The following is a 13689-nucleotide window of genomic DNA, read 5'->3' as shown; positions in this document are numbered from 1 at the left end:
ATGCAAATGAAACAGATATTAGTAGCAGTATAGGGTTGGTGGAGGTTAGTACTACCCAGTTCAATCTAGAGGAATCGATGAGATTTGCAATGGCACGGCTTCCTCGAGAGGGATCTAAACATACAAGTTTTGCATTTGATTCACCCGGTTACGAATCCTTCTTTGCATCCCAAGCCGGTGAGCTTGCACCTCTCAAGGCATGGGATGTTGCCAGCATGAGAGGAAGGAAACAACTTCTTTTGTATATAAGTTTCATTCTTTTAGGAGTACAGTCTTCAGGAAAAAGATGTATACTCTTACAGATATAGTATGTTCCAATAACTTACAAAATCATTGTTGAAATTTTAGACAATTTTCTTACTGAATTGTGATTTTTTGTTAAAAATGCATGTAACAAATATCAGTTTCAAATAAAGTGTTGTGGTGGGTTCCTATAGATTTTGATTTATATATATTATTTAGATGGTCGATGAAATGAATAGTCGTTTAAATACGGCAAATAAACCATTGTGAAAGAAAATAAAATAAATATATTAAAAAGTGTGAAGATCTTCCGAAATGGAAATGAGATCCTGATCGAATCTATCGGATTTTAAGATTGAATTTCATATAATGTCAAAATATAGCATTATCTACATTTTTCATATAATGTCAAATGACAGCCTGAAATTATTGAAAAATAACGTCCGTCACAAACTCGCAAATCTAAGTCTCAAAATATTTATTTTCCATCTAAGGCATGGATTGCCAGGAAGGCACCCACAGTCATTCCAAAGAAAGTAGATACTTTCACCATCTTCTTCCTCTTGCAAGCCCTAATTGACCTTGTTTCTTCTGCTTCTGCCAAAGAGAGACCAACAAAACACATGACAAAGGAGATTAGGTTATGATCTAGATCGAATACGGATAGAATTCTTCAATAATCAACTAGATCCTAGTACAGAAATGCTAGCCCTAACTAGCAATGCACGGGATTGAAGCTGCAAGCAAGAAGACATTATGATAAGACAAATTAATCCGAAAATAACCTAGGCGAGATCAAAGATGAATCATTAGAAGAAGAAGATTCAATAAGCATTCACATGATTCTTAATTCGGATTGAGGGAAGGAGAGAGAGAGACCGACCTGAAGAAGTTCTTGACTTACAAATTATGGCTCATCGACTGTCTGGGCCTTCGCGAAATGTGAAGGTCTTCGCGAAACGTGAAGGCCTTCGCGAAACGTAAAGTCGCGAAAATCAAATGAATCTTCCCTGAAACGGAACCGAATCAGAGCATCATCAACTGCAAACATATCATCGACAAGATGAACAACCAAGATGAACAATAAGATAAACAATAAAAAAATCTCATGATTTAGGGTTTAAAGATGAACACAATGAAAATAATAACATAAATCGATCCAATCACCTGATATTAGAACGAGTTTTCGTCGTCGATTTGTATAATGTGTTCGTTTAGGTTTAGAGTTCCGCCGCCGTGCCACTGTACTGTCAAGAGAAGAGAGGGAAGAGAGGTGAGAGAGAGAAAGAAAATGATGAAATGAAAAAATTTAAGTATTTATATAAAAAAAATCCCTTCGCGTTATGCAAAAAAATATTTTTCGTCTTAAAAAATAAAGTGGTTACTAGAACAATAAAAATTATCAGCCACACTGATGTAAATATATATTTCTTTAGGATCATTTTGTCCAATTTCCCAATAATACTGGTTATTTAAAAAAATTGTTATTATTCTTATTTAACTAATTATATATCTTTATATAAAAGTTTGTATAATATTTTAATCAGTTAAATTTTATACAGAATAATTATATAATTTTGTTTTAATTTTATAAAAATTAACCCGGTTGGATAATACAATTTTTTTTAATAACTTTTTTTTAATAATAAGTATTTATAATCACTTGTTTTTATAAATTTAAATAAAAGTATATTTAAAAAATATCTAACTTAATAAATTACTCTAACAAAAATTAATTTATCCATTTAAAATTAGTAAAATTATTATTATATATATATAATTACACTAATTTTTTCATATTTTTCTCCTTAATAATACAATAAATCTTATCATTCATAAAAAGATTATATATATATATATATATATATATATATATATATATATATATATATATATATATATATATATATATATATATATATATATATATATATATATATATATATATATATATATATATATATATATATATATATATATATATATATCAAGAAATTTTGACTTAGTAATGATATTAAAATTATAACTTAAAAAAGCATAAATTAAAATGTAAGAATAAATGTGAATTTGTGAATAATTTAAAAAAAATAATATATGTAAAATGAGAAATAGAAGTATTTAATGATGAATGTTTAAAATCTATCCGCCAAAATCCTCAAAAATGGCGGAACAAGCTGAAACCGTTATGCAGATCTCTCTCTTTCGTTCCCTTGTTCAATCAAGAAGGTAATAGTAGAAATCTTCAACAATCTCTACTTCTTACATCATCCATCTCTTTAACAACACAATTTCATTTACGCAGATTCGACGATGTAACCTTGCGAGTTTTGGAATCGATCCTTGTTTGTAAGGATGTTGAATCTTCTCTTCAGGTGCAGTCTTGCTTGAGGGAGTTCATGAGGAGCGAGATTATGTGCATCATTAAGGAAACCGCCGCTAGATCAACTGAGGATAAGCTTTACGTTATTGAATTTCTAGTTCGTACTTTTGCCCTAGTCGGTGATGCCAAGGCATGTATTTCTTCCTCTCATGTTCTTTTTTTCTCATCTTCTCTGCTGTATCTTTCATTAGTTAATCATGAAATGTTTTTACTAGTTTTAAGCAGATGAATGTCAATGCTTCTTTGGAGTAACCTCATTGATTTAGTTTAGTTAGTATAATCGTACTGATTGATGTATCAAATCCGTCATTCCTTCTATTATGTGCTTTTTTCTAGGGATAAATTGAACTGTAGGTCTTACTGCGGTAGAAATTGTGGAAAACATAGAAGTTTTGCTTAATACGCAACTTATAATCAGTGTGCTCATTCGCCTGGATCATATCTTGATATTCCGATTTATTGATTATACAGAGTGTTAATTTGCACAATACTAGTATTTGAAAGTATAGCAAAATCTGTGCAGTTATAAAATTAAACCTAGTGATTATTCAGCTAGATGATGCATTAATCTTGTGGTTTCAGAGTTGTTTAGCTATGAGATACGAGGGCTTGATTTTGCGGGGCCTTGTGTCCAGCAGCAACTGTTCATTACAAGTATCGCAAAAAGAATGGGTTACCTTTGCGGAACATTCAATGAAAAACGGGTTCTACAAAGTTGCTAAAAAGGTTAGTCCCTTCTTTAGCCTACTTGAAATAAGCTGGTGTAGTCATTTGCCTGTATACTCAAATCAGAATTGAAGAAAGTCACATGTTCATAATATATTTTATGTTCTAGTTAGCCTAGAATTGACAAAGTCAAAATTTCATGTTAAAATTGCTGCCCTATCTAACTGTAATTTTACACAAATTATGGTCTAATCCGAAATGAAAAGTATTGTTCATGCCTGGAATGGAAACATCTTTACACTGATTTGATGAAATTGCTGGATTTACTTTGGTCTTTGTTACTGGTTTATTGTGCTCTTTGTTTGTCCTAAAATCAGAAAGTGTCTGAAATATTTAGTAAGGACTATCTAAGAAGAAGATCTATCTGGAATAATAGTATTTAGTGAAGAAAAAATGAGGGAGTTTAGAACCCAACAGGGTAGCTAACGAAGTTCTTACCTAATATACGAAAGGTCTCATGTTCACTAAGAACGATCTGATTTGGACTATCTTAAAGATAAGAACAACTATGAATAAGATCAAAGCTAGATATGATAAAGAAGTAAAGTTGGAAAGGACTAAAGAGAATAAGAAGATAAGGATTCATTTTAATTTGAATCATTCTTTAACAGGGTCAGACTCTATTTAGATTAACAAGTATTTGGACTTCAAAATTCTTATAGTTTTCTTTTAATTTCAATTTGATTTCCTGGCTCTAGTTTGTTCATTAGAACAAAAAGATAAAGATTTAATTGCTTGATTTTATTTTCATCCTGTAAAATTCCAGAGATAATTTCGGTTATTCTGAACTTTTAAAATACCAGTTAGATATGTTTTTTTTCTCTTCTTATCTGTATTATGCTCAACTTTCCACATTTATTTTGACATCTTAATGATAAGATTTCCACATATTTCTTTTTCCATCTGGATGATATGATTTCCCTCCAATAGGCATGTGAAAATGCACTTGCATGCTATGAGACCGATGACATGGCTGATGGGATGACTGATGATGACTCTTATAAAAAAGTTCAAATGACTAACAATATTAAGAGACTTAGAAATGCTGCTGAGGCATCATCTTCTTCTTCTAGATCAGGTACTTGGTGTCACCAATTAGTATTTGATTTGATTTGTATATGATGTTAAATCATTGTCTTGGTGATGAACCAGTGAGGGCGCTAGCAGCAGAGTACCTGAAAAAGAAAGAAAGCGACAAGATTAAAATGCAAGTTCGGGATCATGAAAAAACACCTTCTGTGGGTAGCAGTTTGTTCAGAGAAGGAATTAAGAGACGTAACTTGAGAAGATTGGTTGATTATCAAAACATGAAGCAGCTCGATCAATCCAAAGGTCATATATATATATCCCTGTTTCCCTTTCCCTTTAGTTTGATTAGTTGATGTATAAATATATTTTTGTGCAGATAATTAAGGAAAACAAGAGAACCACTCGCTACTGAATTCGAATTCGAATCTCAGGTAAGTTGTTCATTATCCCTTGTTCTTTTAATTTTGTTCAATGATATGTATTTGGTCATTGGCAAGGTTTTTAATTGTTTGTTTCTGTTCTTCAAACCATTGATCATCTAATAATTAAAAAAGGAATCGAATCTTCCATACATATATATATATATCACCAATTAAAACTGCATTTAATGTTTCATCTGCCTTGGAGATTGCAAATATCATTTTATTTTCTTCTCCAAGACTGTTAAAGATGTCTGTTCAAATCAATAAACTATGCTGCCTGCCTTTGCCAGGTTCTTCTCATCTTAATTAGTTCTTATTGAAACAATTATTTTAATCCACACTTGCAATTTTTATAATATATATTTTCGAAAATAGGAAGCCATTTAATTTAATTAATTGATCTACTATTTTTGTATGACAGTAGATTATTTTGTATTAGCCAAAAACTCAAACTATAGAAAAACTTAAATCAAAACGGAACAATCTTGATGCCCCAGCGCATCCCCTTCACAAATATTCATTTTTTACTTCACAATTTTCTTATAATTTAATTCATAATCATTTTCTTATTGAATCCACAAATGCTTAATATATTGTATTTAATTTGATTGCCCAAACTAGAAGGTCTTTGAGTTGGGTATTTTAGAGAGTCTTATGCAATTTTTATATTTTAATCCTTTCTAAGATTTTTTTCAAATTAATATAGAGGTATATATAATCACATTGAACTTACTTAAAAAGTCAAAAAAATAGTTTATATTAAAACTGAAACTTTTTTTCTTTTCTTTTTTTTTTCAATTTGTTAACAAATATATCATGCATCGTGATAAAAAAATAATGAAGATTATAGTGTGACTTTTGGTTTATTTCGGTCTAAAGAATAAAATTTTGGATCATAGTTTAATTATTAAGATTTTTGTCATATATATATATATATATATATATATATATATAACAACCTACAACATATTAATTATTATTTTCTTTGATATTAATGGATTGTGGCATGAACTATCTATTAGGCTCTTAAGCTTACACATTTATGTTAGTGATGTGATATACCCCTAATTTTGTAATTTATTTCACTGTTTGTCTATTAATCAAAATTTATGTTTTATCCCATAATTTCAAACGTCATCCGAGAGAAGAGAAATCATCTTTATTATTATATATGTTAATCATTTTAAGCACAAGCTAGCGTTTTATAGATATTGGAAGGAAATAGTATTTTTACCATTTCATTGTTTTACTTGTTCTAATTTATATAAACATTATAAATTCATTATCTTATTAATTAATTTTCAAAAGTAGAATCGTCAATGTTATGGATATTTAAAAAAGAGACTTGTTTAATCTTATTAGCATTTAAAATTCTTTTATTGTTTTTTATTTATTGTTTTGTTTTTTTTCCTTTTTTTAAAGTTTAAACGTATCTTAAAATTTAAACGCAAAATGTGTCGCATGACGAGCTTGAACTCGAAAACTCAAGGAGGCCAGATATATCAACTCTTTTTACGATTAGTTACCCAAAATTATAAGTAGGTGAAAGTAAAAAATAGTTAATATAAAGGTCTGATTACAAAATGAATTAGACCAAATAAATCTCAGATTACTTGATTTTGAATTACTGATCTTACACTTGTAAATGCCATCCATTTATGGTCGTCAACATCATCATCATATATATATATATATATATATATATATGCATGTAGGATTGTAGGAATGAACAGATAGATCCTCCTTCATCCAAGTGATGATCATCAAGAAAAATGTTGTCTTGATTATTCACAACAGTTTCTAAACAGAGAAAGAATAATCAATCAGACATACCTGTCAATCAAAACCACTGATGAACAAGAACTCCACTCTTCCTCAAAGATCTCAAAAGCTCCAAACAATCTCCATAAGTCTTCCCATACTTAGAACTCCTTTCTCCAGGGCAACATCTCTGCCATCGATTATAATGACATTCAAGAAATATCTCATCAATCAAACAAATAGCTCCACTCTCCACCAACCTAGGAATCAAATGAAACTCAGTCCCTTCAACATCCATCTTCATCACAACAAAATCCCTCTCCGTTACACTCTTCTTCAACCACTCTGCAAAATCCATTCCCTGAATCTTCTCCGAATCCCCCATGAAATTACTAGATGACTGCACACCTTGTATCCTTCCCATACCTCGTCCTCTTTCCCCATTCTTCCTACTTTGTTCTCGACTTATTTCGAAGAACAAGGTCTCGTTTCTCACCCACGCTGCGTAGGGTAACAGAGTGATCTTCTTCCTCCGTTTGTATTCTTCGTGAAAGGCTTTATCAGCTTCCATTGCGTATATTTCAAATGTCTTGTTCTGTTTTGGATATTGTTTCCTGAACCAACTTCCAATACTTGAACCGTAGTTTCTAGATCCAACGTCGATGTAAATGTATCTGTTCTTGAATCTAATATCGACTATTGAAGTTAAATAGTTGATGTTTCTTACATTCCTTTTCAACGTTATCCATGGCTTTAATGGCTCTTCCAATATCAGAGGCTCCGCATTCTTAACTAAATCCAGTTTATGCCGTGAAACAGAGCATTTATTGGAATCTTGCTTATGGTTTAGAATCCAGTTCTCACGCTTTAATACAATCTCACGGACAGACGACCACGACGAATCGAGTCCGTCGATTTCTCTCGATCTGATGAACCGGCATGAATTGAATAAGTCGAGTAATGAATTTAGACTGTACTCATCTTTCGCCGATGTATGGACAACGAAGAAACCTCCTGGCTTCAGCGTTCTAAGAACTTCATACGCTAATCTCCCAGGCTCAAGCGATGAATCCAAACCGCTATCCGCAACAGAGACGATGAAATCGAACTTGTTTCTTTTGAAAGGAAATGCTTCTGAAAATGCTACCGATCCGGTGACTCCTATTCGTTTCAATGCGATTGTTTCGAGTCCGGATGGAGTTTTTCCTATACAGAGAGCTTTTGAATCAGGTGATAAGAAACCGTCGGCGATCAAATCCTGGAAGACGGATGAATAGTAACTTAGAACACGATCGGCGGAAGCGATTTGCTGAGAATCGTTGTCGTCGTCGTCGTTGTTTCTTCCGGCGGTATCATCGGAGTTGTAAATGATAGTGTCGGAATAGGAATTGCTTCGGACGACGGTGATCAGGTAAGCGAATCTAGCGAGGAATATAAGGACGATGAAAGAGAGAAGACGGACTAGAATGTTTCCGGCGAGATTTGGTTTTCCGGCTGTATTATGATCCATCGGCGGTTAGTGAGTACTTTTCCGATTGGTGGTTTTCTTCTTTATATATATAGTTGGCGCCAATCCAGTTGTACGGAAAGGGGTATAATTGGAAAGTTCTCATGAGACAACGGCCGCTTAACGGCTTCTTCACATTTATATTGAGATTGGGATTTGAATGTGAAATGACTGAAAGGTAAACTAAAAGCATTTGGGGAAGAAGGGTATTGTTGACCTTTTAATGCATAACATATTTATAATGGACTCACTTCTCCATATAACAACCGTTAAAATCATATATTGATTTTGTAAATATCCATTTAATTATATTTCCGTTTTTAGGATTTTTTAAAGAATTTTTATTTAAAATCTAATAATTATTTCATTTAGTAGAATGTACGGGACACAAAGAATAAGAAAGGAAATAGAAAATAAAAAATTCATTTAGTAGAATGAATGGTTGAGATTTGATTAAATAAATCACTCAAATATAAATAAATAAAACACTCACACAATTGTTTTTCATATGTAGGTACAATAATATGAAGACAATAATTATTTAGGCATACAATCTTCGGGTTTGAATAATAATAATAATAATAATAATAATAATAATAATAATAATAATAATAAATAAATAAATTGATGGGTTTTAATTAAAAATTAAAATTAATTGTTTCCACCTTTAGAATAAAAACAGATAAAACCTATAAAAAAATCACTTCCTCATATTACCTCTTAGAGGGAGTTTTAGAGTGAGATGACTTTTTAAATTTTTATTCACGATTATTTTTGTCATTTGTTTATACTTTGTATCCATTAATAATATAAATGTGGAACTATAACTAATAAGAAAAGAAATAAAAAGTTACTATAGGGTTTTATAAATGAGGAACAATTTTTTTTTTGTCATTTGTTTTATAATATATGTTACTATAGGGTTGATTATTTCTAATATTTATAATAATAAAAAAACTCACTATAATCAATATCTTAAACTATACTAAGATAACAATCAGTTTTCATATGTAAGTACAATAATAATATATCTTACTTCCACTATATATGGAATACAATAATTGTAACCATTCAATCTTTAGCTAGGTTTTGAACAATAATAATAATAATAAATTTGATGGGTTTTATTTATTTAATTAGGGTAGGAAAAGCCTGTTTCCACATTTGCACCTCCAAGCCTCTGGATAATATTCAGCTGTGACAGGCTTTCCCGGCGGGAGAGGAACATGAACCGGTGTGCAAGGGGTGCACTTCCCGCACTTGGTTCGACACCGCGGCGGAGAAGACCCTAAACCGGTCAAAAACCGTCGTCTTCTCCGCCGAAGGGTACTTGTACTAGTAGTAGTATGATATGACTGATCATCATCCTCCCCATTGAAGTGGGGCTCAAATTCATTCAGATTCTCCATTGAAGAAGAAGAAGAAGTAGTAATGGCTTTTTCCATTATGGCATTATCAACTGTCACTTCGTATTCCTGTTTATGTGGTCATTCATTTCATGTAAATCCAATTTTTTTATTCCAAAGTACAAATCAATGACTTTCTTGTAACTCCATATATATTATATATAAAGTACACCAATAATTTAAAGTCTGTCATTTTAAGATGTGGAAATTTACAAATTATTTTGAATTTATTCAAATAACTGGCGGTATAAGACAATTAATGCCTACTTAAGGGTATTTTTATCATGTGTTAAGTAAATGATTTTTATTTATTTAGAAAGTGTATGTCTTATTATCCGATATTTATTTCTTTAGGGTTCACTCTTTTCGTTTAAACTATTCTAGTGGATTATGTGCTGAGTTTTAAAATAATTATTTAATAACATATTATATTAGTTTAAGTAGCTAAACTCGTGTTTAAAAGTTTAAATATTACATGTACGATTCAAATTAAAAAAAATTCTTAAAATTAATGAAATGGGATTAAAGTTAAAATAATAATTGTATATTAAGTTTATAATAGATGAACATTACTTATGCATATCCCATGAATAAATGATATGAAGAGCTTGTTTCATCTTTGGTTGTTAAGTTTTTTTTTAAGAATTTTTACTTAAAAACTCAATTATTACATTATTCATTTAATCATTCTTTTTATCTAAAATATTAAAATTATATTTTATTAACTTAAAAAGAGAAGAGATATAAAAGACTTTTTGGTATTTTAACCCCAAAAAACTGTTTTTTTTATTTATCAAACAATATTTATAGGGAAAAATCTAATAAAACCCAAAAAAAAACACTTCCTCAACCAAGTTTTTAAGTTTCAAAATCTTGATTTCAATTCTGAAAATTTTAAATATATTAGCTTTCTAAATTAAAAAAAAAAATCAAACTCAAAAAGTTTCTAATTGTATAGTTATAACTTAGAATCTCTCAAATTAACAAGTAAGTAATGTTATGACCTAATTATGGTATTTAAGGTGATTTGATCTAGCTAGGCCTTGTTTGATTACTAGTTAAGTTGAACATATATAACTCAACAACATTCACCTAAATAATTACTAAACAACAAACTGACCTGATAATAGAATCTGCTAATCCTAGTATTCAACGGGCAATTACCAATGGAGATAACATCTGCATCTAGGAAGCATAATGAAGAAGAAGAAACTAACATTAATGAATCAAAAAACAAATTATTAAGGAAATCTTAAGGAATTACTCACCGTCGACAACAGAAGTGGCGGCGCCGGCGCCGGCATCAAGAACAACGATGATCAGAAGAAAACAGTACAAGGAATGTTGTTGTTTGATCTTCATCATCATCATCATCTTCATGAGAATGCAAAGGTAGAAGCTTTATCTTTATCTCTCTATAATCTAGCTAGATCTGTGTTAAATGGGGGGATTAATAATGAAAAAAGATAATAATAATCCTCTGTTTTTCCATATTTGGAGAAGGGATTCAGTTTGCAGCTTTAACCTATTGTCGTCTGTAGACAACAACTAAACACAGCGATGGCAAAAGCGATAATTCAGATCTCTCATTTTCTTCTTACTATAAATACAACCCTATACCCTTTCAACACTCCACTCTTTTTCTTTTCTTTTTTTCTCTTTTTCAATCCATACTTTTATATGGGTTTTGTTAATATTTTGAGTTTTCATATGGGTTTTTGTTTATTTGACATGGGTTTTTGTTTATTTGAGATGGGTCTTGTTTATTTATCAATACAAGTTGTGCACAAAAAGAGAAGTATATATAAAATGCATAATGATGTTTACTACATCTAGCAGAAAAAGTTAGATAAACCAGGTATTGAGATAATAAATCAGTTACTATGAAGTTGAGAATTGATTTTATTGTCTTAGACTATCAATCATAAAGTTTGTGATCTTAATTTTGATGTTTTCTAAATTATATATATAGATGTAATTTATGATAAATAGATCATAATACTATATACCATCAAACAAAATTTCAATTCTTGTTTGGTGTTATTTTTTAATGATCATAATTTATTTTGAAAATTATTAAACTAAATAAAGAAAGTAACACGTGATTTGTATTCAGTATAAAAATTGTGACTGAAATAAATGATTTTTTTTATAGGTAAAATAGATGAAATTTTTTAATAAATAATGTGCAGAAAATATATGTGGATAAAGTTTATTTTTTCTATAAAAAGTGAACATGTGGTTGAAAATTGAGTTTCTACATTATGGGTCATATGATTGAAGTAATTTTATTTTTCTCACTCATCAAATCTTGGACCATAGTAGGATGTGAAAGATTATACCACATAAACATGTTTTTGTCGGTCACTAATGTTAAGAATATTAGACATTAGCTAATTAATTATTGGATATTCATTTTCTATCTATAAATCCTTTTTTTCCAAAAAAATATATTTTGATCTCAAATCTTGATTTGAATTTTTCTATTAATATGTAATGATAAAAGTAATAATGTTAATTGGTCATACCTTTAAATGGACGTTTAATTCAATTCGACTAGCTATAGGTTTGGTTAATTGTTTAAATTTGAAATATATTTTTTTAATGTTAAAAAATAGTTCTAAATAAGAGTTTATTTGATTTTGGATTTTAAATTATTATCTTTCTATTTTATCCCAAAAAAAACATTATTTTCCTAATCATCCTTTTTTTTCTCAACCCCGGATGAAAGGAACCTGTGTTCTGAATTAACAAATTCAGTTTAATATTCAAAAGTATTATTGTAAAATCTAATTCAGATTTTTTTTAAACATTAAAAAAAAAAAATCTCTATGAAAATATTCTGATTATTTTGAACTCAATGGGACCTTTCCTCGGATTAAACAAAGGAAGGAACAAGGCTCATTGAGTTCTGTCTTATTATTTGATTTTTACAACCTCCAATTAGTTCAGCTATATCTTTTTTTATAATTGATTTTTTATTTTTCTGAAATATTATTTAGTATTTGACCTAATAAGATCACGGTTAGAATCTCTCATTTTAATTGGATGAGTTAAATTTATAAAAAAAATAATTATTAGAAATAGATTAATTCATTATTAATAATGGGTTATTCAGTATATTAAAAAAGCCTCTATATATATATATATATAACAATGGACATGAAAATAATTAAAATTGAGTTTATATTTGCAAAGAGCCTCTTTATTTTCCAAAAAAAATATACATATAGTCATAATGTAAAAGAAAAAAAATTGAAATTTCTTTTTAATACGATTCAAAAGAATCAATTAAACGTCAATTTAGTTTGATCAGTTAAAAAAAAAATCCATCTAATCGTTCAAAAATAATAAATGTGTAATATAATAAACTAAAAAAAAAGACAAATATGTATAATATAAATTAAAAATAAAAAATTAATTAAGTATTAAGTAATAAAACAACTATTGAACTTAAAAGGGTATTGTATATCCTTTATGAGCTAGAAAAACACATATTTAAAAATATATCAAAACATTTATACATACAGTTTGTCGGATTAAACAGCAAAGGCCCCTGCCAGTCGATTTATAATTGGTTCAGTTGGGTTTTATCAGTTTTGTGGCACCCTTAAATACTAACTATACAGATAAAAAGTCAGAAAACCAGACCCAAATACTAACTATACAGGTCAAAACACAAATGACCAAACCCAAATACCAACTATACATATTATAACTCAAATGGTCAGACCAAAATACTAACAATACATGACAAGAACTTGAAAATTGGCAGACCCATATACTACTGAATTTTAGAACTCACATGAACGAACAGACCTAAATACTAACTATACAGGGCAAAAAACAAATGACCAAACCCAAATACTAACTATACATGTCATAACTCAAATGGCCAGACCAAAACACTAACTACACATGTCAATACATTAATAACCAGGCCAAAGCACTAACTATACATGTCAATATTTGAATAACCAGACCCAACTACTAACTATACAATACAGCTCAAAACTCAGATGACAAGACCCAAATACTAACTATAAAGGTCAAAAACACAAATAGACAAAACCAAATACTAACTATACATGTCACAACTCAAATGACCAGACCCAATACTAACTATACATGTCAATACTTGAATGACCAGACAAAAATACTACTAACTTTACATGCCAAGGAACTTGAATCGGCAGACAAAAATACTACTATCTT

The 13689-nt window shown here is 29.7% G+C and overlaps 3 protein-coding genes across 3 annotated transcripts; 1 reads left to right on the top strand and 2 right to left on the bottom strand.

Annotated features, from left to right (window-relative positions):
• Positions 1–2415: 2415 nt before the first annotated feature.
• LOC124937069 (protein DOUBLE-STRAND BREAK FORMATION) lies at positions 2416–4808 on the top strand. Its single transcript, XM_047477579.1, has 6 exons — positions 2416–2469; positions 2546–2753; positions 3206–3349; positions 4280–4427; positions 4502–4681; positions 4755–4808. The coding sequence occupies exons 1-6, from the start codon at positions 2429–2431 to the stop codon at positions 4760–4762; spliced, it is 729 nt and encodes a 242-aa protein (XP_047333535.1). The 5' UTR covers positions 2416–2428; the 3' UTR covers positions 4763–4808.
• Positions 4809–6573: 1765 nt separating this feature from the next.
• On the bottom strand, positions 6574–8071 carry LOC124934489. Its single transcript, XM_047475027.1, has one exon. The coding sequence runs from the start codon at positions 8069–8071 to the stop codon at positions 6641–6643; it is 1431 nt and encodes a 476-aa protein (XP_047330983.1). The 3' UTR covers positions 6574–6640.
• Positions 8072–9204: 1133 nt separating this feature from the next.
• On the bottom strand, positions 9205–10848 carry LOC124934488 (EPIDERMAL PATTERNING FACTOR-like protein 6). The gene is made up of 3 exons (XM_047475026.1): positions 10743–10848; positions 10595–10686; positions 9205–9543 (listed from the first exon to the last, which is right to left on the bottom strand). The coding sequence occupies exons 1-3, from the start codon at positions 10846–10848 to the stop codon at positions 9205–9207; spliced, it is 537 nt and encodes a 178-aa protein (XP_047330982.1).
• Positions 10849–13689: the final 2841 nt, after the last annotated feature.

Source organism: Impatiens glandulifera, chromosome 4 (assembly GCF_907164915.1).
Source record: "Impatiens glandulifera chromosome 4, dImpGla2.1, whole genome shotgun sequence".
Lineage (NCBI taxonomy): Eukaryota > Viridiplantae > Streptophyta > Magnoliopsida > Ericales > Balsaminaceae > Impatiens > Impatiens glandulifera.
This window is presented reverse-complemented; position numbering and strand designations above follow the sequence as displayed.